General features: G+C 46.6%; 2 protein-coding genes and 1 non-coding gene across 9 annotated transcripts in view; 2 read left to right on the top strand and 1 right to left on the bottom strand.

Moving 5' to 3' along the window:
- The window catches only part of CHD3 (chromodomain helicase DNA binding protein 3), a 29,535-nt gene extending 4,832 nt beyond the window's left edge, over positions 1 to 24,703 (top strand). For 2 of the 7 annotated variants that reach the window (XM_072641135.1, XM_072641139.1), the window contains exons 2-39: positions 940 to 1,052; positions 1,372 to 1,542; positions 1,723 to 1,844; positions 2,456 to 2,727; positions 2,942 to 3,072; positions 3,211 to 3,361; positions 3,523 to 3,716; positions 4,085 to 4,318; positions 4,597 to 4,800; positions 5,368 to 5,579; positions 6,060 to 6,191; positions 6,561 to 6,660; positions 7,331 to 7,522; positions 7,853 to 8,053; positions 8,488 to 8,625; positions 8,896 to 9,017; positions 9,378 to 9,551; positions 9,667 to 9,808; positions 10,192 to 10,323; positions 11,208 to 11,325; positions 11,800 to 11,924; positions 12,101 to 12,332; positions 13,459 to 13,625; positions 14,429 to 14,606; positions 15,142 to 15,207; positions 16,189 to 16,274; positions 16,432 to 16,565; positions 17,114 to 17,258; positions 17,542 to 17,704; positions 17,853 to 17,974; positions 18,084 to 18,210; positions 18,615 to 18,743; positions 19,803 to 19,911; positions 20,169 to 20,301; positions 20,703 to 20,944; positions 22,040 to 22,203; positions 22,454 to 22,580; positions 23,336 to 24,703. In XM_072641135.1, coding sequence (XP_072497236.1) covers positions 940 to 1,052; positions 1,372 to 1,542; positions 1,723 to 1,844; positions 2,456 to 2,727; positions 2,942 to 3,072; positions 3,211 to 3,361; positions 3,523 to 3,716; positions 4,085 to 4,318; positions 4,597 to 4,800; positions 5,368 to 5,579; positions 6,060 to 6,191; positions 6,561 to 6,660; positions 7,331 to 7,522; positions 7,853 to 8,053; positions 8,488 to 8,625; positions 8,896 to 9,017; positions 9,378 to 9,551; positions 9,667 to 9,808; positions 10,192 to 10,323; positions 11,208 to 11,325; positions 11,800 to 11,924; positions 12,101 to 12,332; positions 13,459 to 13,625; positions 14,429 to 14,606; positions 15,142 to 15,207; positions 16,189 to 16,274; positions 16,432 to 16,565; positions 17,114 to 17,258; positions 17,542 to 17,704; positions 17,853 to 17,974; positions 18,084 to 18,210; positions 18,615 to 18,743; positions 19,803 to 19,911; positions 20,169 to 20,301; positions 20,703 to 20,944; positions 22,040 to 22,203; positions 22,454 to 22,580; positions 23,336 to 23,570 — 5,939 coding nt within the window. In that variant the 3' untranslated portion in view covers positions 23,571 to 24,703. The remainder of the gene's footprint in view (positions 1 to 939; positions 1,053 to 1,371; positions 1,543 to 1,722; positions 1,845 to 2,455; positions 2,728 to 2,941; positions 3,073 to 3,210; positions 3,362 to 3,522; positions 3,717 to 4,084; positions 4,319 to 4,596; positions 4,801 to 5,367; positions 5,580 to 6,059; positions 6,192 to 6,560; positions 6,661 to 7,330; positions 7,523 to 7,852; positions 8,054 to 8,487; positions 8,626 to 8,895; positions 9,018 to 9,377; positions 9,552 to 9,666; positions 9,809 to 10,191; positions 10,324 to 11,207; positions 11,326 to 11,799; positions 11,925 to 12,100; positions 12,333 to 13,458; positions 13,626 to 14,428; positions 14,607 to 15,141; positions 15,208 to 16,188; positions 16,275 to 16,431; positions 16,566 to 17,113; positions 17,259 to 17,541; positions 17,705 to 17,852; positions 17,975 to 18,083; positions 18,211 to 18,614; positions 18,744 to 19,802; positions 19,912 to 20,168; positions 20,302 to 20,702; positions 20,945 to 22,039; positions 22,204 to 22,453; positions 22,581 to 23,335) is intronic. The other 5 variants (XM_072641138.1, XM_072641136.1, XM_072641137.1 and 2 more) reach the window with 5 other exon arrangements.
- On the top strand, positions 16,713 to 16,857 carry LOC140530672 (small Cajal body-specific RNA 21). Its single transcript, XR_011976100.1, has one exon.
- Positions 24,704 to 25,767: 1,064 nt separating the features above from the next.
- On the bottom strand, positions 25,768 to 27,717 carry RNF227 (ring finger protein 227). The gene is made up of 2 exons (XM_072641162.1): positions 27,119 to 27,717; positions 25,768 to 26,377 (listed from the first exon to the last, which is right to left on the bottom strand). Exons 1-2 carry the CDS (start codon positions 27,606 to 27,608, stop codon positions 26,325 to 26,327), a joined length of 543 nt encoding a protein of 180 aa, XP_072497263.1. The 5' UTR covers positions 27,609 to 27,717; the 3' UTR covers positions 25,768 to 26,324.

The raw sequence follows: 27,717 nt of genomic DNA, 5'->3' as shown, positions 1-27,717 counted from the left end.
GAGTTGTGGATAGAGTGCTAAACCTAGAGTCAGGAAGACTTGAGTTCAAATCCTGCTTTAAATACTTCCTGTGTGACTTTGGGCAAGTCATTTAACCTCTCTTAGTTTCTTCATCTATAAGGATAGTAATAGCACCTACCTCCCGAGGTGGTTATTATTTTATCTTTGTAAAGTGTTCCTTAAAGCACTCTATAAATGCTAACTATAACTAAGATCAAGCTGAATCTTGGGCAATAATGGTGGAAATAGGACTAGACACTTAGGGTCCTATGGGTACGAAGTGAAAGTGATCAACTGATAGTTTCATTTCCCAACAGGGACTAGAGTTTGGAGTAACAGTAGGGTTGGTGAATTATAGGAGAAATAGAAATAGATGCCTGGTGTTTCCTAACCTTCCACCTCTCAGGCAGATAACCAAAACTTCCTTGATTAATCATAAAATTCTAGTTATCTAGTTACTGACTATCCCTTCTCAGCATCTGACTGAGGGACCTGCATGCTTGTATTTACCCCCTAAGCCTTGGGATTATGCCAAGTAGGCAACTGGGCACAGCTTCCTCAGCTTCCAGGCAGAGGTCCAACCAGCTGGTTTGGGGGCTGTGGTTGGGGCTAGGTCACAGGTGAGGGCAGGAGGAAAGAGCCCTGTCTAAGGCCTATAACCTGGAACCTAATCCTTGATTGGGGGTGTGTTAACATAATGGTTTGTCTATGGTTTCCTTCAGACCTTTCTCCTCATTTTCAGAACAACCCTGTACTCAGCGTCTCTTAACTATTTGAAAAAAAAAAAACAAGTTTTGCATTCAGTGATGGGTGACAGGACTGGGATAGGTTAAGTGCCTCAGTCCCTGGAGAAAGTGGGAACTGGGTCTCTATGAGAAATAAGATCTAGAGGACTAGATGTTTACATTCTCTAGTGTGACTTTTTTCTTTGCCCCAAAGATGAAGATGAGATTGGGCTCCCACCTTCAGCTCTTGGAGTGAAGAAGAGAAAACGAGGACCCAGAAAACAGAAGGAGAACAAGCCAGGGAAACCACGAAAACGAAAGAAGCTTGTGAGTATAGAGGAATCTGCAGCACAACCCAGAGTGTCATCTTTTTCCTTAATTCCCCTATCCCCAAAACCTGTAGACTAGATGTCAGTAGACGCTTTGTTCCTTCCCTGGACCCCAAGAGGAGGGCCACTTACCTGACTGCTGAAACCTAGGGGAGCCCCCAAACCCTATGTCCCTGTATCCCATCTCATTGATGATTTGTAATCCTCCCTCCCTCCTCCCAGCAAATTCTAGCTTTCTTTCTTTGCTCTTGCCTCCCACTGCTTATCAGGGAAACAGGCACCCAGATATTTTGATATTACTTCCTCTCTCCATTTAGGACAGTGAAGAAGAATTTGGCTCTGAACGTGATGAGTATCGGGAAAAGTCAGAGAGCGGAGGCAGCGAGTATGGGACTGGACCAGGTCGGAAACGACGTCGGAAGCACCGTGAAAAGAAAGAGAAGAAGACAAAACGGCGGAAAAAGGGGGAGGGTGATGGAGGCCAGAAGGTAAGTAAAGTCATGCAGAGGACTGGAGACATTGGTAGGAGTAAACAGGAGAGGGATAAGAAAGCAAGAGAGATAAGACAAACTAGTTGGGAGGGTGAGGAGGAAGATGGGGGTGTTTCCAGGAAATGCTGAGTAGGGCGAGTCCCCTTCTTCAACTCTTATACTTTCATCCCTAACCAGGTTGAACAGAAGTCATCAGCCACACTACTCCTAACGTGGGGTTTGGAGGATGTAGAACACGTATTCTCTGAGGAGGATTATCATACACTAACCAATTACAAGGCCTTCAGCCAGTTCATGAGGTGGGAAGGGTTGGTGAATATCTCACAAGTGATCACTGAAGATCTCATTCAAACTGTTCCCAAACTCTGGTGCTAAGGGAGAGTCTCCCTAGCAAGGGAGCAGAGTCCTCTCACAGTCCCATCCTCTCCAAAATGGGTGTTCTCTATTAATTGTGACTGAAAGATACTTCATTGTAGTGCACCCCCACACCCCTTTACCCTGATCTTTTTCCTAGCCCTGGGTGAAAAAAATGAGTGACATTACTGTGGCAAACACTGCCACCTACTGGCTAGAAATAGAGGACCCTGATAAATGCTGGCAGTGATACCTCTTGTCATGAATTGTTCATATCTTTTTGAATAGAGCAAAGATATCCTTGTCACCTCAGCTATCCCAGTGCTAACTTTGAGCTAGGTTCCTTGTCTCTCAAGGTTCTTATCTCCCATTCCAGACAAGAACTTCAGTTATCTTATATCCCTAACACCCTGGTTGGCACCTTGCCCACAGCACACATCATTAACCCAAGGAAACCTTGATCTGACCTAGCATTGGATTTTCTTGGTCACTACTACTTTGTGGCTAGGAATTGAATTAGATGGAGTGTCTGAGTCTCTGACATCCTTCTCTACAGGCCCCTAATCGCTAAGAAGAACCCCAAGATTCCAATGTCTAAAATGATGACAATCCTAGGGGCCAAGTGGCGAGAATTCAGTGCCAACAACCCTTTTAAGGGTTCAGCAGCAGCTGTAGCAGCCGCAGCTGCAGCAGCAGCAGCAGCTGTAGCCGAACAGGTGTCATCTGCTGTTTCATCCATCGCTAGTACAGTTCCCCCTGGGCCTCCACCACCTCCTGCTGATGTCCAGCCCCCACCTATCCGAAGAGCCAAAACCAAAGAAGGCAAAGGTAAAGTATTCCTTCAAACTTCCTTCTTCTGGGGGAAAGAGGGGTATAAGGCAGTTTGTTATGGAAAGATAGACTGGGAGGTAAGCATCATATGGCATAGAAATAATGTTCCCTTCTAGTCCTGTATGGTAGTATGAAATGCTGCCTAGAAATAGATTTTAGTAGAGTCCTGGCCCCCAGAAAAAATTTCACTTTTTTCTTTCTATCCATTTAGGGCCTGGCCACAAGAGGCGAAGTAAGAGCCCCAGAGTGCCTGATGGCCGGAAGAAACTTCGTGGAAAGAAGATGGCACCACTCAAAATCAAACTTGGGTTGCTGGGTGGCAAGAGGAAGAAGGGAGGCTCAGTGAGTATCCCTACCTTGTCCCATATGGGAAATAGGAGACTAATTGGAAAAAAACTGACGTCCAAATGAAAACAGTTGTTTAGGGTGGGAGTTTGGACAGCTACTGGTCTGGCTGACGGGCCATGGGGCTATGGGCAGTATGTTTTCCAGAGTGATGAAGGCCCTGAGCCTGAAGCTGAGGAGTCTGACCTAGAGAGTGGCAGTATTCACAGTGCCTCAGGCCGGCCTGATGGCACCACCAGAACCAAGAAACTGAAGCGGGGCCGGCCAGGGAGGAAGAAGAAGAAGGGTGAGAAAATGGAAAGGGAGGGAGTGTTAAGGGCATGCATGCCTTTGTGTTTGTCTTTTTCTCAGTATTTTGCTATCTTTTTTACTCTCTCGTGGTCTCCCTCTTTGTCCCTCCCTCTGTTTCTGTCTCTGTTTCTTTGTCTTCACTGGGGTGTTTGACAGTTCTGGGCTGTCCTGCAGTGGCTGGGGAGGAGGAAGTTGATGGCTATGAGACGGATCACCAGGATTACTGTGAGGTGTGCCAGCAGGGTGGGGAGATCATTCTGTGTGACACCTGCCCTCGTGCTTACCACCTTGTCTGCCTTGATCCTGAGCTCGACAGAGCTCCTGAGGGCAAGTGGAGCTGCCCCCATTGTGTGAGTAAATTTGCACCCAGTCCTTCCTTTACCCCAGGGATCTAGACATTTCCTTCCTTTTAGGACCGAAGTTCCCTGGTTCTTGTCCTCACCCTCTCTCCTGTTCCCATAAGTCTGGTCTCCTTAGTCTCAAAAAAATGAGTACCTAGGATCCTGCCTATGAGCCTATCATCTCTGCCCTCCACACCCTTGTATTATCCCTGCCTATAACATCACCCTCTCTCATGGATCTAGGTGTCCTGTTTCTTTAACTTTCCCTCCTTTGCCTACACTCTTAAGGACCCAGGTGACCCTCTTTGATAAACAGTTTCTCTCCCTTTCTATTTCTCCTGGTGTATTTCTGTGTCTGTCTATTACCTGACCCTCAGGAAAAGGAGGGAGTACAGTGGGAAGCCAAGGAAGAAGAAGAGGAATATGAAGAGGAAGGAGAGGAGGAAGGGGAAAAGGAGGAAGAAGATGATCACATGGAATATTGCAGAGTATGCAAGGATGGAGGGGAGCTACTCTGCTGTGATGCCTGTATCTCCTCTTATCATATCCATTGCCTGAATCCTCCACTGCCAGACATTCCCAATGGTGAATGGCTATGTCCCCGATGCACGGTAAGCATTGTTGTGTCCGTGGAAGCTAGTCCCTTGTCTCAACTCCCCCTTTTTATTCCATACTTCCCAGAAGAATCCAAGCATCTAGCCATTAATGTCAGTCTTCCAGCTACCTTTCTGGTACCTAGTCTCCCATTTCCCCATTTCTCACCCTTTCCTCTACCACCACTTCACTTGCAAGCTCCCGATTTTTTTTCTCCCCCAAGTCTACTCCTTTTATAAAATGCCACCTCCACTGTCCTAGTGATATGTTTTCTGTCTCTCTATCTGCTGTGAAGTGTCCTGTGCTGAAGGGCCGGGTGCAAAAGATCTTGTACTGGAGGTGGGGAGAGCCCCCTGTGGCAACTCCAGCCCCTCAACTGACTGAAGGGTCCCCCGACATCCAAGTTCCCCGACCTCTGCAAGGCCGCTCTGAACGCGAGTTCTTTGTCAAATGGGTTGGACTGTCCTACTGGCACTGCTCTTGGGCCAAGGAGCTTCAGGTAAAGGCTTTCATTCTCTCATTGCAGTGGCTTATACCCTTTGCTCTTCACATAACACTTCACATTCCTGTCACCTAGCCCTCAAGCTCAACTGCTTTACCCTTTTACCATTGTTTCTAATTCAGTTTCTTCCTTTAGCCCCTCTCCATCTCCATGGTTCCCACGCTCTTCTTTATATCATGTACCTCTCACCCTGTGTTCCCAGACGTTGGGGAAGCAACTTGGTGTAGTGAAAAGAATGATGGACTTGGAGCAAAATGGTGTAGATTTAAATCCTGGCACCATTTCCCCTGCGTGATTTTGAGTAAATCACTTCTTTAAGCATCCATTTTTCTTGTTGGTAAAATGAGGGATTTGGACTTAAATGTCCTCTGAATTTCCCTTCAGTACAATCTCCTACCTTCACCACCCCTTCTTTCCAGCACTCTTTATTTATTCCCCTGTTCTTGACTCCTGCTTCATGCCTCTTGAGCCATCCTTTTTCTGTGCTCTCCTCTTCCCTGCCTCCTCCCCTCTCTGTTCTTACAGAGACGTTTCTCAGCCTCTTTATCCTCCTGCCCTTCCTAGCTGGAGATTTTTCATTTGGTGATGTATCGCAACTATCAGCGAAAGAATGATATGGATGAGCCCCCCCCACTGGACTATGGCTCTGGTGAAGACGATGGGAAGAGCGACAAACGAAAGAGCAAGGACCCACATTATGCAGAGATGGAGGAGAAGTTCTACCGATTCGGCATCAAACCAGAATGGATGACTGTGCATAGGATCATCAATCACAGGTAAGTGCAGAGTCGCAGGATGACCTTTCAGGATTGATCTCTGTGTTACTGTAGTAACAACCCCTTGATAATAAGAATTCTTCTCTTGAGAAGGGAGAGATTGGACTCGATATTGGATAATTAACTGATGATCAAGACTTGATCTGACACTTGAGTAAGATCAGAGAGTATCCCAGCCCAGCTCACCCTGTATGCACCCGTATTCCTGTTCATTCACAGAGACATAAGATATACTATGGTTCAATTGTTGACCAAAAAGTTGACTCATGAGATATTTCATGCCTTCAAGGGTGTCAGCATCAAAAGTGTTTCAATTTGTTTGTGAACCATTTGTATTTTCTGCCTACATCACCTCCTGGGTCATTAAGTTATGTATGTCTACTGCTTACTATGTAAAGTAAGACTCTTTTTTATTTATATTGAATTCCTTTCCTTCTTATCCTTACCCCACTCCCTACCACTTCTATCCATCCCTCAAAGCATGGACAAGAAGGGAAACTACCACTACTTGGTAAAATGGAGAGACTTGCCATATGACCAGTCAACTTGGGAGGAAGATGAAATGAACATTCCTGAATATGATGCCCACAAAACCAGCTACTGGAGGCACCGGTCAGAGGGGAGAAAGGGGTGTAGGGATTGGGGAACAGAAGGCCATTTATAGCTGGAGGGTAAGGGAGGAGGAAGAGAAACAGACTCAACTAAAAGCATAGAGTTACAGGAGATAAGGTATGATTATTTGCAAAAATAAAAAAGAGGTATGTAAGACAAGGAATAAGGTCTAGGTTGGGAATCAAAGGGGATCCATGGATGTAGAGAAATGGATTGTAGAGATGTGATGTTTGTTGGGGAATAGTGAGAGGGCCTCACTTGTGGGAAATAAGAAATAACAAAAGGGCCTTTGATGGAAAGAGGACACCAGGCTGTGGAAGATGGCTTCAGGGACCAAGCCTAAGGCTTATACCTTCCTTTATCTCCTAGGGAGCTAATCATGGGGGAGGATCCTGCTCAGCCCCGAAAGTATAAGAAAAAGAAGAAGGAAGTGCAGGGAGATGGCCCTCCTACCTCTCCCACCAATGATGTGAGTCCCTCTGTTATCACAATCTGTTTTCAGAAAGGTAAACATAAACTCTTAACTTCATGAGCCATCAGTTCTCCTCCAGCAATTATCCCTGAACCTGAGGCTGTTGGGAGTTAACCTCTAGAAGTTGTTAGGTCGTTGTGGTCATGGCCAACTCTTTTTGACTCCATTTGGAATTTTCTTTTCTTCGCAAAGATACTGAAGTGGTTTGCCATTTCCTTCTCCAGTTCATTTTACAGATGAGGAACTGAGACAAACAGGGTTATGTGACTTGCCCAGGGTAACACAGCTATTAAGTGTCTGAGGCCAGATTCAAGCTCATGAAGATGAGTCTTCCTGATTCTAATCACACTTCACCAACTAGCTTCCCTGTTCTAGGAAGTAAAAGAACAGCTAGTGACCACAGTTCCCATAAGCCTAAAGGTGGTACATTTTGATCTCTTCAGCTATGCCTCGTGATGTTTTAGAGAGCTGTCTAAATTTTAAAAAAGACAAAAGAACTAAATGGTAATTTTCAGGAGTTTCCTTTGAAATAAAAAAAAACAAACAAACCTGTTTTATATGCTGCTGGGAGATAGTCAACTTGAAATTATAACTGGAGAGGGAGGAGACAATGTCCAAAGGACTAATTCTGACCATTTTTCTGACTTCTGACCTCTTTGTCTCACAGCCTACGGTGAAGTATGAGAACCAGCCAAGGTTCATCACAGCGACAGGGGGCACACTGCACTTATACCAGCTGGAGGGGCTAAATTGGCTACGATTCTCATGGGCACAGGGCACTGACACCATTCTTGCTGATGAGATGGGCCTGGGCAAGACCATCCAAACCATCGTCTTCCTTTACTCCCTTTATAAGGAGGTGCCAGATACCAGGGTCCCTGAGGGGAGCAGACTTTGACCCTTGAGCCCATATCCCACCCCAGGACTTGCTGCCTCTTCTCCACCTTCCCTATTGCTAGGACCACCACTGATTTACAAATTGTTTTTTCTTACTCCTCATCTCTCAAACCAGGGCTCATTTTCTATAGTATTTCCCCCAATTCCCAGTTGCCTTTTCCTCTAAATCTTTGAACTAAACCAGGGTTGATTGTGGTAGTGGGAGGGAGGAATAAGATCTAGATGCCTGTGAGGGTATAAACTAAGAGGCCAGATTAATGAGTTGTGACCCAGTCTTCCTCTTTTCCTCCAGGGCCACACAAAAGGTCCATTCCTGGTGAGTGCTCCACTCTCAACCATCATTAATTGGGAACGGGAGTTCCAGATGTGGGCCCCCAAGTTCTATGTGGTGACATACACTGGGGACAAGGATAGCCGTGCCATTATCCGAGAGAATGAATTCTCCTTTGAAGATAATGCTATCAAAGGTGGCAAAAAAGCCTTTAAGATGAGGGTAGGTCCCTCAACGTCATATCTCATTCCCTCCTATGCTGTTAAACCTGCACTGTTCCTCTACCCTATTAATATGATGCCCCTTCCTCTGCCTAGTTCCTTCATGTTTCACCTCCCTTTTTTTCTCTCCCTCTCTCCATCAAAGAATATTTTATACTGTAGCCTTGGAATACAGCAAGCACTTGAGATTCTTTTTGTTTTAAGTCTTTGTATATATGGGGCTTCATATTTGAGTCCCTAATAAGAAATGGAATCATTAAGAACTGTATTTATGAGTCCATATGGGCTTTGAAGTTAAAACTCTAGGATAAGATACCTAATTCATTTTGGAGATTTGAAGGGAGGCAAAATACCTATGTCTTGGGCAGGGAGTTGTGGCTGGAGTTCATATGCTGTTTGGGCATCATTTGGATGGATCAATTATTATGTTGGCAGAGGGAGGCACAGGTGAAGTTCCATGTTCTGCTGACATCATATGAATTGATCACCATTGACCAAGCAGCACTTGGCTCCATTCGTTGGGCCTGCCTTGTGGTAGATGAGGCCCACCGGCTCAAGAATAACCAGTCCAAGGTGAGGGTGATGACAAGACACCCAAGGGACTTAAGCCTTATTTATTTCCTACTAAGAATATGATAACCTTTTTGGGGGGCTGGAGACAAGATACTTGGATCTCTGAGGGGAAAATGTCCTAAAGGTAGGAAAGAGGTAGGAGGTGTGGGGGCAGAATAACTATGTCTCTGAGGAAATGAGCTCGGGAGTGGGGAAAGGTAAGTATTAAAGGACCAGATACACTAAGTTGCTGATTGCTTTCCTTGTCCTTCACCTTGGCCCCACTTCCAGTTCTTTAGGGTGCTGAATGGCTACAAGATTGATCATAAATTGCTGCTGACAGGGACCCCCCTTCAGAACAATCTGGAGGAGCTCTTCCACCTGCTTAACTTCCTTACCCCAGAAAGATTTAAGTAAGTATCTCTCTTCTTCCCCACCCTACCCTACACATTACTCTGTAGCCCTGCTCCTTGATTCTCATCCTCTAAGCTCTTCAACATCTTTGTCTACCTATCAAATTCTAATTTCACCTTTCACTTTCCCCTTCTTGTTTTAACCCTAGTTAAGGGAGAGAATTATAAGGAACACTTTGGTTGGTATAATGAGGAAAATTAGGGATACAGAAAAGACTGAGGGTGATCTGGGAAACAGTCATAGATCTGTGGAGAACACATTTGGAGTAAGGGATGGGTTGGAATGGAATTAGTCCTGGTATCTAGGACTGTAGGCTTTGAAGTTATGAGTTTTCCCCTTTCTCTTCTTTCTGCTTCCAGCAACTTGGAAGGTTTTCTGGAGGAGTTTGCTGACATCTCCAAAGAGGACCAAATCAAGAAACTACATGACCTACTGGGGCCACACATGCTTCGGAGGCTCAAGGCTGATGTCTTCAAGAACATGCCAGCCAAGACAGAGCTCATTGTTAGGGTGGAGCTCAGCCCCATGCAGAAGTGAGGCTGGGGGGCTAACCATCTGGGTCCTTGAGATGGGGGTAGGTGGGGATTTATCGGGGGTGGGCTGGTTTGTGACCAAATGCCTCATTCTAATCTTTCCCCCTCCTACTAGGAAATATTATAAATATATCTTAACTCGGAATTTTGAGGCATTGAATTCTCGAGGTGGTGGAAACCAAGTGTCACTGCTCAACATTATGATGGATCTGAAGAAGTGCTGCAATCACCCCTACCTCTTCCCTGTGGCTGCTATGGTGTGGGACCTGTGGGACTAGTGGGGAGGGAAGAACTGAGAACTGAATTGGGGCCAGTAACTGAGGATATTTCTTTCCAAGGGAAAGAAAATCTGGGATGGGGAGGAAGGGAAGAAGGGTTGTAGGTAATGCCGAATTCCATGTCTGACCCTACTTCTAACCTTAATTCTACCTTTATTTCTAATCCATTTTTTTTCTAACCCATTTCTAACCTTAATCCTAATTCCATTTCCCTTTCTGGCCCTAATTCTATTACTAACCCTAAACAATGGCTAGGTCTCTGAGAACTGTGGGGGATTAGGTTAGATTTAGCCTTTCAGTTTTGTGGAGGATTTTAACATTATTCCTGACTCCTATCTTATTTTTTCCTTTCTATGTTTTAGGAGTCCCCAAAACTCCCCAGTGGGGCATATGAGGGTGGGGCTCTTATCAAGTCATCAGGGAAGTTGATGTTGTTACAAAAGATGCTTCGGAAACTGAAGGAACAGGGTCACCGGGTGCTCATTTTCTCCCAGGTAACTCATCCCTTTTTGATTTTTTCCTACCACCACTCTATTTGCTTGCTGTACTTGTGACTTCTCAAAGACTCTGAAATCCTTGGCACTGGGAATTCTTTCGATTAACATTTTTATGAATTTCTGTGTACTGAGTTCTTGTCTGGCCCATCAAGATCCTTACTCTAGGGGGGTGTTGGAAATAACCCTTCTAAAATTGAATGTGAGGGTTAGAAGGCAGAAATGGGACAAAGTGAGGCATTTCTGTGTTCTTTGTTCCAGTAAGACCTGGAAATTTAATGTTCCATTGTTCCCATAAGAAGGCTTGAGTGTTTTATTGTATTACACACAATTTATCACAAAATACCCATTAATATACAGGGGAGAACAGAATTTTATGATATCAAAACAGGTAAAGATGAATATTAAGGAAAAAATTGATATTTAAAAGAGTCCTCTTCCCTACAGATTGTGTCCTAGGTGGCTGCCTACCTTGCTTGGGATCTGTAAAGCGGTAACCTCTGCCTAATCCCTAGCAGGAGGCATTTGGTACCTCCTTGGAAGGAATAATCTAAGGGTGAGGAAAGGGAAACATCATAAAGGAAGAACAAGTGTATTTTGGAAGTCAAGTTGGGGGTTAGAAAGTGGAGATTATTTTGGAGGCCAAAAACAGGACAATATTGGGTTGAAAACTAATGACAGATACTTGTCAGTGGAAGTAAAAATAAAATTTAGATTTTTTTTAAAAAAGAAAACAGGAGGAGGACTAGGACTTCTATGGAGTAGTAGGGTAGAATAAGAAGAATAGGTAGGTTCCTTTGACCCTTCTGTTTCTTTACTATCCCAGACAGCCCCTCCATTCTTCCCTTTTCCCTTTCCAAAAAAGTCCTCCTTCCCTTTTCCAGATGACCAAGATGCTGGATTTGTTAGAGGACTTCTTAGATTATGAGGGTTACAAATATGAACGGATTGATGGAGGCATCACTGGAGCACTAAGGCAGGAGGCTATTGACCGATTCAATGGTGAGGGCCCTAGAGGCTTAATGGATGAACTTAATTAAGAGTGTCTAAGGGAAAGAGTACCTTGGGGATGGGCTCATGGGTCCCTAAGGGTTATCAGTGACTTGGGGGGATGGATACCTGGGATCACAGGATCTCAGAATTTTAAGAGACTTTAGAGGCTTTCTAACTCATACCTGAACAATAGTCTCTGCTACAGTAGCTTCAATGAATGGTCATCTTCCAAATTTGGTATGAAGACCTCTAGTGAGTAGAAATCTACTCTTTCCCCAGGCAGCCCATTCTATTTGTGAATTGTTCTGATTGTTAGCATCAGTAACTGAAAGACAAACTCTAGTTCCTGAGAGGAGTCACCTTAAACCTTGACAAGAGTTGACTGCCTGAGTTCCTGAGGTGGTATAAGGCTTGGGAGAGCTAGGGGCTTGGGAAATGAATTGCCGCTAGGTGGGTCTGACTTTCAGTTCCTTCCTCACCTAGCCCCTGGGGCCCAGCAGTTCTGCTTTCTTCTGTCTACCCGAGCTGGGGGCTTAGGCATCAATCTGGCCACAGCAGATACTGTCATTATCTTCGACTCTGACTGGAATCCCCACAACGACATCCAGGTGAGAATTTGAACAACTTGGGTACCCTGCTCATAGAGCAGGGGAAATGACCTGGAGATACAGAAAGATCTTTTTTCACTGTGGTAGCACTTTCTCTTCCACAACATCCCTTCTCTGACGATATGTGTTTTCTCTGTTGTTCCCCTGACTGGTCTTCCTTCCTTTTACCACTGTAGGCCTTCAGCCGAGCTCACCGGATTGGTCAAGCCAACAAAGTGATGATTTACCGGTTTGTGACACGAGCTTCAGTAGAAGAGCGGATCACCCAGGTGGCCAAAAGGAAGATGATGCTGACACACCTGGTTGTAAGGCCTGGGTTAGGCTCTAAGGCAGGTTCAATGTCCAAGCAGGAGCTTGATGATATCCTCAAATTTGGCACAGAGGAGCTGTTTAAGGATGAAAATGAAGGTGAAAATCTTTTCTCCTGTCCCTTTTGTGGCAAGAGCCTTCTTTCCTGAAGTGTTTTCATTTTCTCTCTCTCACTTCACTATCATCCTGGTTCAGGCCCTCATCACATAGCTGGTAGTAATAATAATAACTTTACAAATATTATCTCGTTTGAGCCTCACAACAGCCTTGGAAGGCAAGAGCTATTATTTTCCCTATTGAGAGATGGAGATACTGAGGCGGACAGAGGTTAATCAACTTGCCTAGGGTCACACTAGTTAGTGTTTGAGATAGGATTTGAACTCAGGTCTTCCTGACTCCAGGCCAGTACTGTCCCCTACACCACTTGGCTGCCATGGTCTGAACTGTTTCAATAGACTCTTAGGTGATCTCCTCACCTTCTGTATCTCTCATTTCCAACCTCCACCTCCCAACTGTTATTTATAAAGCTTAAATTTTCCTATGTTATGCTCCTATTCAATAAACTTTAGTGGTTCCCTATTACATATAGAATCAAATGCAGATTCTTCTTTGTGGCATTTAAAACACTTCATAACCTGGCTCCAATCTCCTTTTCTAGTCTTATTATATGTTACTCCCCTTCCAGACACTGTTGAATAGACTCCATCTCCTATCTTCATTATCTTGCACTGGCTGACCCCATCCCTACCTGGAATTCAATCTCTCTTTGTTTTTCACTCTTACCGTCCTTGTTTTCCTTCAAAGCTCAGTTCATATGCTGCCTCCTACATGAAACCTTTCCTGATCTTCCCAGATATTAATGCCTTCCCCTAAATTTTTTTTTACATAGTTACTTCATACCTTGGTGTGTGGGTGCTGTCTGCTTCAATGGATATATGCTCCTGGAGGTCATGAGTTGTTCCATTTTCATTTTTGTATCCTCAGTAGTGTCTGGTACATAGCAGACACTTAATAAATGCTTACTGATTAATTGAGAAACTTTATAGTCCTTGGGAGGCAAAACATTTTGGGCCCAACTGCCCAGGAGGAAAATTCCTGCATACCTCCCCAGAGGAGAAAGTCTTTTCCTCATTTTCCCTGTTCCTTGATCATTATAAGATCCTGCCTCTTGTTCATAGTTGTGGTCAGTTTCTCAAACCTCATCATTCCATGTGTTGTACCTCAGGAGAAAACAAAGAAGAAGATAGTAGTGTGATCCACTATGACAATGAGGCCATTGCCCGGCTGTTAGACCGGAACCAGGATGCCACTGAAGACACAGATGTGCAGAACATGAATGAGTATCTCAGTTCCTTCAAAGTGGCACAGTATGTGGTTCGTGAAGAAGATAAGGTGAGGACTGAAAGCCAGACTGGGGTCCCCTAGTTGTGCTTCTCTGTAATCATCAATTCCCATAAATTGGGGGATGAGTGAGACATAAAAGGAGGGCTGGAGAAAGAACATTTCTTCCCCTCAGGAAGATTTCAGTCTAATGGGGAAGGGAAGAAAAGGGAACAACCATTCATTAAGCATTTGCTATCTGCCATACTCAGCATTTTACAAATATTATCTCCTCTGATATTATCAAATATTTTACAAATATTATCTCCTCTGATCCTCACAACCACCCTGGGAGGTAGATGCTATCATTATTCCCTTTTACAATTGAGGAAACTTTGGCAGAAAGAAATTAAGTGACTTGCCCAGAGTCACGTAGTTAGTGAGTATCTGAGGCTGAATTTGAATTCAAATCTTTCTGACTCCAGGCCCCAGTGTTTTATTTATCCATTTTACCACCAAGCTGCCTAATGGGAAAATAGTCCTTCTCAAAAAACTACCGATCTAATAGATATGACAGGCTTTGCAAAGAGACTCAGATATAGAGTGTCTATCCAGTGCAGGTACGGCATGTGAATTCATAGAGCTATTGGAAAAGTAGAGCATGAAGGTGGGCCGGGCAGTAGTGGAGGTGAAGTGAGGAAAGTGACATGTTGAAGTTTTAGATCCAGGAGAGGGAAAAGATTTGTATACATCAGTAGCAGAGTGATGGGATGATGGGAAAAGGTCACATGGAAGCCAGGAGCTGTGAGACAAGAATCACAGCTTTAGATAAGAAGACTAGGAAACTGCTAATGTTCTCTCTACCTTCCCCTCAGATCGAAGAGATAGAGCGAGAGATCATCAAGCAGGAAGAAAATGTGGACCCTGATTACTGGGAAAAGTTGCTTCGACATCACTATGAGCAGCAGCAGGAGGACCTCGCCCGAAATCTTGGCAAGGGTAAACGTGTTCGGAAACAAGTCAACTATAATGATGCTGCACAAGAAGACCAAGGTGAGGGTTCTTTGCCCTATCCTGCCTCGAGGGAATTAAGGATTACACTGCCCTTGTCCTGGTGAAGATTAGGGGATAGAAGAGAAGGGACATAGTGGGACATAGAGAGCCTGAGAGATCCAGGTACTGGTAGAATGAGAGAAGAAAAAACCTCTCTTTATGAGAGGCCAAGGGTTTGGGAATAGAAGTCATCCAGAAGTCACAGTGAATTACCTGGGATTTGAAGCAAATCACTCAGGAGTCAGGAGTCACAGGATAGGAAACTTCCAGAAGTGTGTGTGTGTGTGTGTGTGTGTGTGTGTGTGTGTGTGTGTGTGTGTGTGCGTGTGTGTGTGTGTGTGTGTGTGTGTGTAGAGGGAGAAACATTATCTGTAGCTTGGGAGGTGACATGACTTGATAAAGTTTGCAGTACTTAGGAGAACAAAGGCCAAGTTGGAAGTGGAAAGTTCTCTAGAGTCAGAGATTCAGGTGAGAGGAGCTTAGCACAAGCTTGGGCAGGAAACTAGCTGATCTCGCACCCTTGTTACTTTCCCAGACAACCAGTCTGAATATTCAGTGGGGTCAGAGGAAGAGGATGAGGACTTTGATGAACGACCTGAAGGTGGGAGCTATCTTTCTAATCCTCTGCCCAGATATCTTGCTTCCCATTCCCTTCAAAACTACCACCTATTTTCTGTGATTTAATTAGGACATTAAATCTTGGGTCCACAGACCACTGGGGAGTCCCATGCATAGATTTCATTGGACTCATGAACTTGGATAGGCTAAAAAATTGTGTTTATTTTCAGTAACCTCTATATGAAATTTAGCATTTCTTCAATTTCTTCAATCAAACATTATTCTGAGAAGGGATCTATAGGCTTCACCAGACTGCCAAAGGGGTCCATGACAGAAAAAAGGTTAAGAACCCCTGATTTAGGCTTATTTCATTCAGATCCACATAGCTTTGAAAAGTTAGAAGTACTTAATTTCCTCTAAACCTGGGCTGGCCTTCCTTGGCCTGTGATTTTTGCCTTTGGAATGCGTGTGTTGCAAGTATTTTTCCTTACCAGCCCCATGTCCCTCCTTTCAGAATGCCATCCCCCTCCCCTAAGGAGCAGGTTACATCTTCCCTCCGTTCACTGTCTACCTCTGAACACATTTTGTTGGTTTTCTTTTTTAAATAGTTTTGTTCTTACATTCTGTGGCTTCCAGACTTGGCCATGCAGTCTTGTTGGTTCTCATGTTCACCTACCCTCTGCCCCTCCTCTATTCACTCTGCTCATCCTCCCCAAATCATCACAAAGGAGGGCTTGGGGAGATAGTGGACACCAGGCCTAGTTTACTAAAAAAAGTGACATTGTTTGGGGAGGTGGGCCCCAGGGGAACTGCCTGTCCCCACTTCTATCAGTCCCTCCTTTGATAATCTTCAGGTTGGCAGGGTTAAGGGAAGGAGGTCCCCCGAAGTGGGGGACTCTTTAAAAAAAATAGAAAAGTCAGAAGTACCATGGATAGTTCATAATACCACTTTCTTTTGTGCCTTGGAATATCAATACTGAGGAGTGGGAAAGGTGGGCCTGCTAATCAAATTCTCTCCTACCAGGACGTCGTCAGTCAAAGAGGCAACTGCGTAATGAGAAAGATAAACCTCTCCCTCCACTATTAGCTCGAGTTGGGGGCAACATTGAGGTGAGAACTTAAGAACCCAGATTCCCCAAGACCCTTTTTGAACCAAAGTTTGAGGAGAAAGCCTAGCAGTGGGATCTCAGAAATCAAAATCACTGAGAGGAACAGGAATCAGGGCATACATGGTTCTTGGTTCATATTCCATCCCATAATCTGTTAGGTGCTGGGGTTCAATACCCGTCAGCGCAAGGCCTTCCTGAATGCAGTAATGCGCTGGGGGATGCCACCACAGGATGCCTTCACATCTCAGTGGCTGGTACGGGACCTGAGGGGCAAAACTGAAAAAGAATTCAAGTAAGTATGGGTTATAGGAGAATGGAGACTACTAGGATAGAGTTGGGATAGGGCCATCAGTTTTGGGGTAGTTAGTATTTATTCTCCTTGGCTTCCATGTGATGTGACCTTACTCAACTGACCACCACTGCCTTTCCTCTTTTCCTCAGGACCCTATTTCCTGGGGAGTGAGCTCAGCCTACCTCCACCCCCCCTCAATGGGTCCCAGAGTAGAGAGCCGGGATGGGTCTCACTGTCATCCCATGAGCAGAGAGGAGACACACCTGCTCTGGCTAGTACTGGCGACATATCCCATACTCATATTGTAGTAGGAGTGGGCAGAGGAAGATGAAGCGTCTAACTGATGGGGCCTGGGGAAGAGGGAGAGAGAGTGAGGAGGCAGGTTTGGATTGGGGAACCTGGTGGTGTTGTGATTAAGTGAGTTAAGTAGAGTGCTCAGAGGACTGAGGGAAAGGACTCTATGAGGGGGTTCAGTAATCCCTGTGCTTTCCTCACTGCCCTGTATCCCCTCAAGATTTTCTAACCTTACCCAAACCTTTATTCTTTAGGGCCTATGTTTCTTTGTTCATGCGACATCTCTGTGAGCCTGGGGCAGATGGCTCTGAGACCTTTGCTGATGGTGTTCCTCGGGAGGGGCTGAGCCGGCAGCAGGTGTTGACCCGAATTGGAGTCATGTCCCTTGTTAAGAAGAAGGTATAGATAACTCCCTATCCTTCTGTACTTTTCCTCAGGAATAAATATGGCTCAGATTTCCTTTTCTTTTCCTTCTTGTTCTTCAGTTCCATAACTGAGGTGGTGAGAGAGTATGGGGGGATGAAAAGGGCTAGTTGACAAGCACCTGGAGCCACCCCAATTCCTCCCACCCCAATTCCTAATGGAAATACACACACACACACACACACACACACACACACACACACACACACACACACACACACACACACACACACACACCCCCCTTTATTCTGCTTATTAGGTGCAGGAGTTTGAGCATATCAATGGGCGATGGTCAATGCCAGAGTTGATGCCTGACCCGAGTGCTGATTCTAAGCGTTCATCGCGAGCATCTTCCCCTACCAAGACATCTCCTACCACCCCAGAGGCTTCTGCAGCCAACAGTCCCTGCACATCTAAACCTGGTAATCAAACAACAAGATTCAATTTTTGGAAGGAGAAGTGGGAGGAAAATGTGTAGGAGAGTTAAGACAGAAACTGAGAGTGTCAGCTAAATAGAGAGGAACAAAAATTCAATGGCATGATCTACTCATTTTCTGCCCCTCTGTATAGCTACCCCAACCCCAAGTGAGAAAGGGGATGAGACAAGGATGCCTCCTGAAAAGGATGAAGCTGACAACCCAGAAGAGAAGCCAGATAAAGACAAAAAAGGAGGGGAGAAAATGGAGACAGAGGTGTGTGTGCGTGCTTAGATCCCACAGAGGGAGAAGAACAACCAAAGATTGAAGGCCAAATTACCCAGAGTGCTTTCTTTTACTTCTTAACCTTCTATATGCCCTCCAGCCTGATGCTCCCAGCCCAGCCCCTTCACCAGGAGAATCAAGGAGGATAATTCTAGGGGATGAGGAGTCTGGAGTCCCTGGAGAGTTGGAAGCTGAACCAGGAAGTCGAGGAGAAAAGGAAAAACCAGGTAGGTGTTGGGTTTTAGATTATTGGGGGATAAATGATTCCTGGGTTCTCTTTCTAATGTTCGAAAGCCAGTGTAATATCCTTTCTTTCCTCATAGCTAGAGAGCCACTACTAGGAGAAAGGGCAGGGAGGAGAGCCTGTTGCATGGACAGGAATATAGGGAGAGGCCAGAGGGGTAAATAGGGGATTTAGGCAAGAAGGGTAATGGGTGGAAGGACTGGGTGCTTGGGTCTATTAGGGAAGCAAGAATGGAACTGATGGGGTTGGTGATGGCTGTGGAGTCAGTTGCCTGGGTCCTGGGAATGTAGTTCTTTGAGTAAGGAGTATAGAAAGTAGTCTTTGGATTATTGGAAGAATTTCTGGCTTGAGAGTGATCAGCATTCTCCTGACTCCTTCCCCTCACAGAAGAGCATAAAGTGGAGAGAGAACCAAGATTAGGACCATCCCGAGATGAGCCTCGGTCCAACGGACGTCGAGAAGAGAAAATAGAGAAACCACGGTTCATGTTTAACATTGCAGATGGTGGCTTTACAGGTATGCAATATCCTCACTGCCAACAAAAGTTGTCATATAGATTATCTCTTACCTGCATCTCCTTTGCCTAGAAGTCCCATAGTGAACTCTTGTCTTGATGGGGTTCCCTAGGATATTCTACCTTAGACTCTCTCCTCTATAACTACTGACTCCTAAGTAATCCCCCAACTAATGGCCTGATTCTGATCCCACTCTACACTTAACTTTAACTCAAGACTTTTTCTACCTTACATTTTCTTACCTTAACCCTTAATTCTAAACAAACACTAACCTAGTGTCTATCCTCAATTCTAATTTTCTCATTAACTTTTCATTATACCTTCAGATGTACATAAGAGTATTCTAAGTGGACACTATTGTTAACATATATATGCCATTTCGTTTTCTGACATGTCTAATTTTTAGAAAGGTTTACCTTGTGTAAATCCCAAGTAGCCTCTCTATGAACTTGTCTTGTACTGGGCCTATATCTCTCCTTAGGAACATAGTAGAGCAATTCTAATCCTCCCACTTAATACCCTGTCAAATGTCATGATAGGCATTTGGTCTTCTCTCTCCATGCCTTTGTACAGTCTGTCCCTCATGCCTGGAATGCATTCCCTCCTTACTTCTTCAAATCATTAACTTCTTTCAAAGCTTAATTCAAATGCTACTTCCTACATGAGACCTTTCACAATCTTTCCCAGTGCCTCTCTACCAAAACTGCCCTTTATTTAACTTGGTATGTACTTATGTGTGTATGTTATTTTTCCTAATAGAATGTAAATTTCTTGAGAGTGGAATGTTTTTAATTTTTGTTTTTGTACCTCCAGCACTTAGCACAGTGTCTAGCCTGTAACAGGCATTTAATAAATGCTTATTGATTGATCACCCCACCTCACCCTGTAATTAACCTATGTATTATTAAGCCTAATTCCTTTCCCTCCATCACTGATCTTTCCCATCTCCTAGAGCAGGGAGGTAGGGGAAGACATAGGGCTGCTGGAGTGTGGTAAGGAGATCACTACAGGAAGCCTGATGCTTCCTTCCTCTGTTTCTCCTGCCTGCTTCCCTCTCCAGAGCTGCATACACTGTGGCAGAATGAAGAACGGGCAGCTATCTCCTCTGGTAAACTCAATGAGATTTGGCACCGGAGGCACGACTACTGGCTGCTTGCTGGGATTGTCCTGTATCCTTCATTACACAAGAAGAGAAACTCACACCCCAGGGAGAAAAGCTCTAGGGAAATGGGGCTAAAATGAAGGAGATCCTCATCTTAAAGGGAGAAGGGGCACATATTTTGGGTACACCTTGGTGGGGAGAATGCTCTTATCCCTGGGAGAGGAGATCAAGGGACAGTGAAGCGACAGGAAAAGGAGCTGTTGTTCCACAGGTCATCCTCACTGGGTTCCTTGACAGAAATCCCCTTTTTCCCTCTACCGGTAGCCATGGCTATGCTCGGTGGCAGGACATCCAAAATGATGCCCAGTTTGCCATCATTAATGAGCCATTTAAAACTGAGGCCAACAAGGGAAACTTCCTGGAAATGAAAAACAAGTTCCTAGCCCGGAGGTTCAAGGTGGGTCAAAGAAGTCAACGTCTGAATAGTGTTGGGGGTGGCAGCTGAGATCATTTTCAGCATCAGGATTGTTAGGGTTTTAGAAAAGGTTAGTGGTCAGAGCTAAGCCAAGTCTCTGTGTTTAGTTTGGCAAAGGAGTTAATGATATTTATTAAGGCTGTGGGACCAAGATTTCAAAGTAAATCCTTAAAAGTGAAATTATTAATTAGGGTGTCAAAGTTAGGATCAAGATTAGGGTTAGTTCTTAGATATTACACTGAGGTATAGATTCAGGTCATTTAAATTCAGGTAATTTGTGTACTTTGGCACTTGCATTTATTCATTAACACATTCATTGAGGACTTACTTTGGCATTTCCTTGCACCTCTCACTTCTGTGCATTCATCCCGCTATTCCTTCAGCTCCTGGAGCAGGCGCTGGTGATCGAGGAGCAGCTTCGGCGGGCGGCCTACCTGAACCTGTCGCAGGAGCCGGCGCACCCCGCCATGGCCCTCCACGCCCGCTTCGCCGAGGCCGAGTGCCTGGCCGAGAGCCACCAGCACCTCTCCAAGGAGTCGCTGGCAGGGAACAAGCCGGCCAACGCAGTCCTGCACAAGGGTAAGGGCCGCGGCGGCCCCGCGCGGGGGAGGGCCCACAACGCTGCGTAAGTCTGCACCCTGCATCCCGCGGAACACCCTACCCCACCCTTCTGACCCCTATACCCTCCTTTTTAAAATTAAATTTAGTTTTTTTCAATTAACAAAAATCTATTTTCTCTCTTTCTTACCTTCCCTTAATTGAAAAAAGAAAAACAAAACCCTTATAACAAATATGCAGTCAAGTAAAACAACCCTTTACCTTCTTAAACCCCTGCTCCTTCAGCCTCTAACATTCTAACCCTGCTGCCCAACCCACATGGAACCTTAATCTTATATACAAACCATGTACTCTACAATGTCCCACATCCCCGATACTAAATTTATTACAACTTTCTTTAGCTCTTTTTAACTTCCACATTCCTGATACTGTATCCCAGCGGATCCCTCCTCCACTCCTGTACACTGTGCACACCTTTCCTTGATTGTTATACCCCACTATTCTCTGTCCCCACCACCTACCTAACTCACCCCCCATGAACTTTAATATCACTTTGACCTCTCCCAAAACTCATCCAAAAATTCTTTCACCTTTTTGTACTTCAAATCCAAGAACCCTTGATTTATGGACTGATTTCCTGAACCTGTAATCCCTTGTACCTCTGACCCCAATCTCTAAATTTCTAATTTTGACCTCCTAACACTCTTTCCCTTCTCTCATCCACTGGATCCTAGGCTCCCCAACCTTACTTAATTCTTCTGGTTCCTCCTATTTCCTTCTCATTACCCCATCCTAAAATATACCTTCCCCTCATCTGGGATCCTCTGGCCCCCATGTCCTCCTATGACTCTCCCTACGTCCCTTTCCTTTCTTTATTTCCCTCTTCCCTCCTTCCTTCTCAGTCCTTCTCATCTGTCCTCTATGGTAATCTGACCTCCTTTTTCTCATTCTTTCTCTGAGTACTCTGAACTATCTTTTTTCCTGTGTCTTTTTCACTATCTTGGTCTCTCATTCTCTGTCTTTGTTGCAATCTCTCTGTCATTCTCTGACATTCCCTTTCTCTCTCTGTCTCTCCTGGCCTCCATCTCTCCTGGTGACGGCCCGGTCTCTTTGTCCTTGTCTCTCTCTCTTGCTCTTTCTTTCTCTGCGGCCCGGGCCCCAGTTCTGAACCAGCTGGAGGAGCTGCTGAGCGACATGAAGGCAGATGTGACCCGCCTTCCAGCCACCCTGTCCCGCATCCCACCCATCGCAGCCCGCCTACAGATGTCCGAGCGAAGTATTCTCAGCCGTCTGGCCAGCAAGGGCACAGAGCCCTATCCCACACCGGTAATCCTCTTTACCTCAGAACCAGGTTCATCCCCTTTGCCCCATTTCCCATAAGAGACCCATGAAATAGAATATAATTACACCTCTCTGGGTCACTGTGGCCAGAGGTTTAGAAGGGTACAGAGTTATAGCATGTTCATTACCATTGGTAGACTCTTCCCAGTCTTGTTCCTCTAAGGACCCAAGAGTCTAGCCATGGCTTTTCTTCCTAATTAAAGGATATGGACATTTTACCTCCTTTCTATTCCAGGCCTTCCCTCCGGGTCCCTACGCCACACCACTGGGGTACGGAGCAGCCTTCAGCTCAGCACCCGCCGGGGTCCTGGCCGCCGGCGGCGCCAATTACAGCCAGATGCCCGCAGGGTCCTTCATCACAGGTCAGCCTGGGGATAGGCACAGGGGCTGGACCTGTGATTTCATTGATATAGGGAAGTCCCAGATAGGGAAACTCCCTCTACCAATGCACACTGACCTCTCTGCAACTTACAGCCTTACAAGATTGCCTAGAGCATTGAAAAGTTAAGTGACTTTCCCTGGGTCACAGAATTATATGTGTCAGTCAGGACTTGAGTCAGTCTTCCTGGTTCTAAGGTCAGCTCTCTTACTACTCCTAAACTCTGAAGTTGCCCTCATTAACCTCTTTCCTTCCGACTCCTTCCTCCTTTTCCCTTTTCCCTCTACTGTCTTCTTCCCATGTCCCTCTACTCAGCTTTACTCTTTGCTTGTTCATCTCTTAGGGGGAGCATCCTATCCCTTCTGTTCCCATCTGTACCCCAAAACTCGTTCCTTATTTCATTCTTCTTGGGCCTTGCCTATCTTCTTACCCTTTCTTCACTGAGCTGAAGCTTTGTTACTCCTTCACTCAGTGAAACCTCAGTAGCCTCATTACTAACCTCCTGCAACTAACTCCTTGGCTTGTTTTGGGGAAAGGAGATATGAAGTCAGCGTTCCATTCTGGGAACATAGTTGTGTAACACAAGGGAGTCTTAGGAAATGGGGGTCTCCACCCCTAACCCTCAATACTACAAATGACATGAGACAGTCTGGACATGGGTGTGTCCCAAGTTCAAGATATGAAGCTTGGATGTCACTTGGAGTATTAATGGTGTCTCAATAATCCTTCCCAAAACAGCCGCAGCCAACGGCCCTCCCGTGTTGGTGAAGAAGGAGAAGGAGGGGGCACTGGTGTCCGACGGTCAGGATCGGAAGGAGCCCAGGGCTGGGGAGGTGATCTGTATAGACGACTGAAAGGGCCCCAGCCCTGCCACTCACCCCGTCCCAGGGGCCGTCCTCCAGTCCACCTTCCACCCCTGGGGCTTGCTGCCAATCCTCCACCTTCCCCACCCCTTGGGCCACCATCAGGATAGGAGCCCCTTTTTCCTCCACCCCTGTTTTCCAAACCAGGGCTTTCTCCCCCTGTATTCCCCCACCCCTTTGCCCCAGGTGCCTTCTCTATTGATGCTTTGAATGAAGGTGCTGTGGTTGGGGAGGGGCGTGGGGAGTTGCTCTTCCAAAGTAGCCCCAACCTTAATACATACAGCTCTCCAGCAAATGGTTTGGGGTAAGAGGGGAGGGAAAGGGGTAGGGCTTCCCCAGTTTCCCCCTTCCCCTTGCAGTATTAAGCTCTATCCTCAGTAACCAAGGAGGGGAATTTGCCCTGCCTGGCCCTTATGGACCCACATGGGGAATGGAAGAACTCTTGAGAAAGGGAGGGAAAATCTGAGGTGGGATGGGAAATGACCCCTAGGGGGAAGAGAGGGGAGGCATGGCTTCATGTTGCTTTCCTCTACCTCCCCCAAAATTGAGGGTGGGAAGTTGGAGGGAGGGAGGGCAATCCATGTTCAGCCTCAGAATAAAGGCGCCATTCACTGGCTGAGTCACCTTCCCGTGTACTGGCTCCTTGTGTTAGGGGGATTTCCGCCCCCCCTCCCCTCAAGGGACCAAGTATCACCTCCCCCTAAGAAAAATTTCAGGGATGGAGGACACTCTCTCAGGCCAAAGAGGAGCCTCCCTCTCCCCCACCCCCAACCTCAGCAACCCAGGTATTGTAGAGAAGATGGGAAGGAATACAAAGGGCCAGATCCGGGGAACAGGCCCTTTTGTGCCCCAGCTCTGGAAACTCAGGTGTCCTAAGAGTGCTCTATCGACCCCCTTCCTTCCTTTGTCCTCACCCCTTTCCCCCCAGCTCCAAGCTTGAACCAAGGGGCTGGATTTGACTGGATAAGGTGGGGTGTACTAGCTAGGGGAACCTTGCCTTCCATGCCTCTGAGACCATAACAGAGAACTTGGGGGTGAAGGAGGATAGGGAAGTATTCCCCCCATGGGGACCAAGGGAAAGTGACATTTTGCATGGTGAACCCCCAGCTACCACAGCCCTCTTTGCTATCCCCTCAACCTTTTCCTTACTCCAACCCTTCTGCTTTCACACCTGCTCCTCACCTATCCCACTCCCTTCTGTATCGGGTTTCTTGGTTGTACATATAAATTATACTTTCCTTTCTGTGTGCTCTGTTATTTTGGGGGTAGGGTTCTTTGGTTATGGAGGGTGGGGGTTGATGAAGGGAAGTGGGTAACAGGCTCCTGGTGCTGTTCCATATATCAGTTTCTATATTTTATGATTTTTCTTTTTCTCTTTTTTTTTTCATCTCAGTCAGTCAGTATTTCCTAAGTAATTCATGTGCCAGACACCATACTAAGCACTGAGGATTTAGAGAAAGGCAAAAGACGGGCCTTACTCTGCAGGAGTCTCACAGTCTAATGGGGGAGACAACATGCTAACACTGTACAAACAAGATAGAGACAGGATAATATTATCACAGACTTTCCTACTCCATTCCCAGAGGCTTTCTGTTAGGCTCAGTGAAAATGTGGTTAGGCAGAACTCACAGTAGGGAGGGAGGATAGCTATGCTGCCTCAGGGGCTTTATGCTGAGGGTAGAGTGCTAAGTAGCAAAGGTAGTTCTCAAACCCAGTACTCTGACCACAGAGACTTTCTACTGTACTGTGAAGTACTCTTTCTGTTGTACTATGAAACCTAAAGGTGGGAGAGGGACTTCGATTTATGAGAGGATAGGAGTGTTCAAATAGATGCCAAGCTTTTCTGTTACCCATCCACATCTTTCTGTAACCCACAACAATCACCAAGTTCAATTAAACAATTAATTTGTGGTGGACAAGTTTACTAAACCCCAGGTGAATTTTGGGATAATTTAAGAGGCGAATGGAACCCACCAAGCAGTTAAGAAAGGGGTGAAGAAATAAAAAAGGCCAGAAAAATGATTTGTAGCTAGTGGATGAGGCCTCTGCCACTTCACAGGATCTATTGTGAAGGTAAGGGTACCCAGGGAATGAGGGCAGAGAATCAGAGCCGGGGCTCTCATCTTGCTCAACTGATTGTCCACTGTGTTTTATGATACGATACTCCCACTGACTTCCTATCACAGGAAGGGACAAAGACATGTCATCTGTCCCCAAAACTGGGGAAGAGTGAGCAGCTAACTGTAACAGGAGTAGTTAAAGGTACAGTTGAAGAAGGATGGGAAGTGAAAAATAATGGTAATTCTATTAAATTTAACAAATGTTTATTAGGAACTGGTGGTACAGATAAAATGGTCTTCTGCCCTTGACAGGCTTATAGTCTGGGAGGGAGAAGTAAGAAGTAGACACAAATGATACACAGTGCAAAGAGAAAGATCCATACAAAGTACAATTAAGTAGAGACTGAGAAAGAGGTGATGACACCAAGTGCAGGTACTTGAATTCCTTGGCTCTCTTAATGCCAGGGATATGGAATTCATTCATTTGGAATTAAAAGTAGGCATCTCCCATTGTGCTATTAATTCTTTTCCATCTCAGACCATTTCACAGAAATGCTAACATGGCAGTTGCTCCAGCAGACAGGCCAAAGGAACCATCATGGATCTGCCCCATCACAAGGTGTAGACTTTAGGCTACTAGGATCAGCTCCCAGTCCAGTGTGTCCTGGAATAATGGAGGAGGATTGAGGCCAGAGTCCACCCCCAATCCTTGGATCTGGCAGGAAGAAGCCTGGCCCCAGCCCACCCTTCTGGGTGGACAGCAAAAGGATGCAACAGCTGTTTCCACCTTCCTGGTATCCTCAGTTACAGCACGTAGCAGGCTGTAAGGGTCTTGCTGTCTGGACAGCAGTAGAGCACTGAAGGGAGGAAGCAGAAAGGTCAGAGGGGAGGAGGAGGCAGTCTTCCTCCCCCACAGTCCACATCTAGCACTCTGGGGTGGCACCCTAGCCCAGGGCTCCTTATGCTACAAACATTCCTTTGGGAGAACTGGACATCAACGGCATGCCATAGTTCACATTTATATTGCATGAGGAAGCTGGTGCAGCAGTGGGTAGCCTTCTGGGGCTGGAATCAGGAAAACCTGAGTGCAAGTCCTGCTGAGGTAGACACCAGCAAATCGCTTCTATTTGCCTCAGTTTCCTCAGTGCTCAGTGGATAATAATGGTAGTCACCTCGAAGGGTTGACTGTTTTTTCAAAAACCTGACAAGTAACACTAGTTACAAGCATATGTGGGCAGCTGGGTGGCATAGTGAACCGAGTGCTGGGCCTGGCGTCCTGAGTTCAAACGCGGCCTCGGACACTTAGCTGAGTGGCCCCAGGAAAGTCACTTACTCCTATCTGCCTCGGTTTCCTCATCTGTACTGACAACGAATAAAACAAGTGACCATGGACGCGTTCGGATCAGTACTTACTCCCTGCCCCTTCCCCCAGCGTCGCCCTCACAAGCACGCGGCTCAGAGCTGTACTTAAGCTGAGCTCGGGTCTGCCGGGCTGCTCTCTCTCGGCTCTCCGACCCGCCACGCGGAGTCACCCAATCCTGCTCCTGAGGCCCCGAACGAGAGGCTCCCATTGGGCCGCAGCGCCCTCGCTCACTCACCGTTGCTAGGTAACGGGCGCCGACGCCGGCTCACGGCCTTGTCCCAGAGCCCCAGCAGCACTCTCCACGCCGAGCCCCGGGGGCCCGCCCCCTGCTCGCCGCCGTCCTCGCTGCCGACGTCCGGAGCGCCGCCGTGCTCCTCTCCCGAGGGCCCGGCCTCTTCGGGCCGTCTCTCCTTCAGGACGGACCACAGGGCCTCGTCCAGGGGCACTTGGCTGACGTCGCCGCGCGGCAGCGGAGAGGGCGCGCGGCAGAAGGGGCAAGTGACCGCGCGGCGCAGGCGCACGACCCTGGCCGCGGCCCAGCCGCCGTCGCCGCGGGCCGCCAGCTCCCGCAGGCAAGCGGTGCAGAGCGTGTGGCCGCAGCGCTGTCGCGCCGTGCCGGGCAGGCGGCGTGGCGCCCGGCCCTGCAGGTTGTAGGGCCGGTAGCAGATGCTGCAGTCCGTCTCGCCCCGCTCCGGAACCGAGGGGACCCTCAGCAGCAGCCGCATCCTCCCGGCTACAACACCCGCCCCCGACTGGAGTCCCTCCCGGGGCCGGCAGCGCGCCTTCCCGCCCCTTTTATAGGGGAGAGGCCGGGCCGTGACGTCACGGGCGCGC

This window comes from Notamacropus eugenii, chromosome 2, assembly GCF_028372415.1.
Source record: "Notamacropus eugenii isolate mMacEug1 chromosome 2, mMacEug1.pri_v2, whole genome shotgun sequence".
Lineage (NCBI taxonomy): Eukaryota > Metazoa > Chordata > Mammalia > Diprotodontia > Macropodidae > Notamacropus > Notamacropus eugenii.
This window is presented reverse-complemented; position numbering and strand designations above follow the sequence as displayed.

What these genes read in the sequence shown, in the direction of transcription:
- RNF227 (XM_072641162.1), bottom strand. Translation starts at nt 27,608, where the DNA reads ATGCGGCTGCTGCTGAGGGTCCCCTCGGTTCCGGAGCGGGGCGAGACG. An exon ending in GCGCCCGTTACCTAGCAACG is followed by an intron (nt 26,378 to 27,118) that starts GTGAGTGAGCGA and finishes TCCTCCCTTCAG; the next exon opens with TGCTCTACTGCTGTCCAGAC.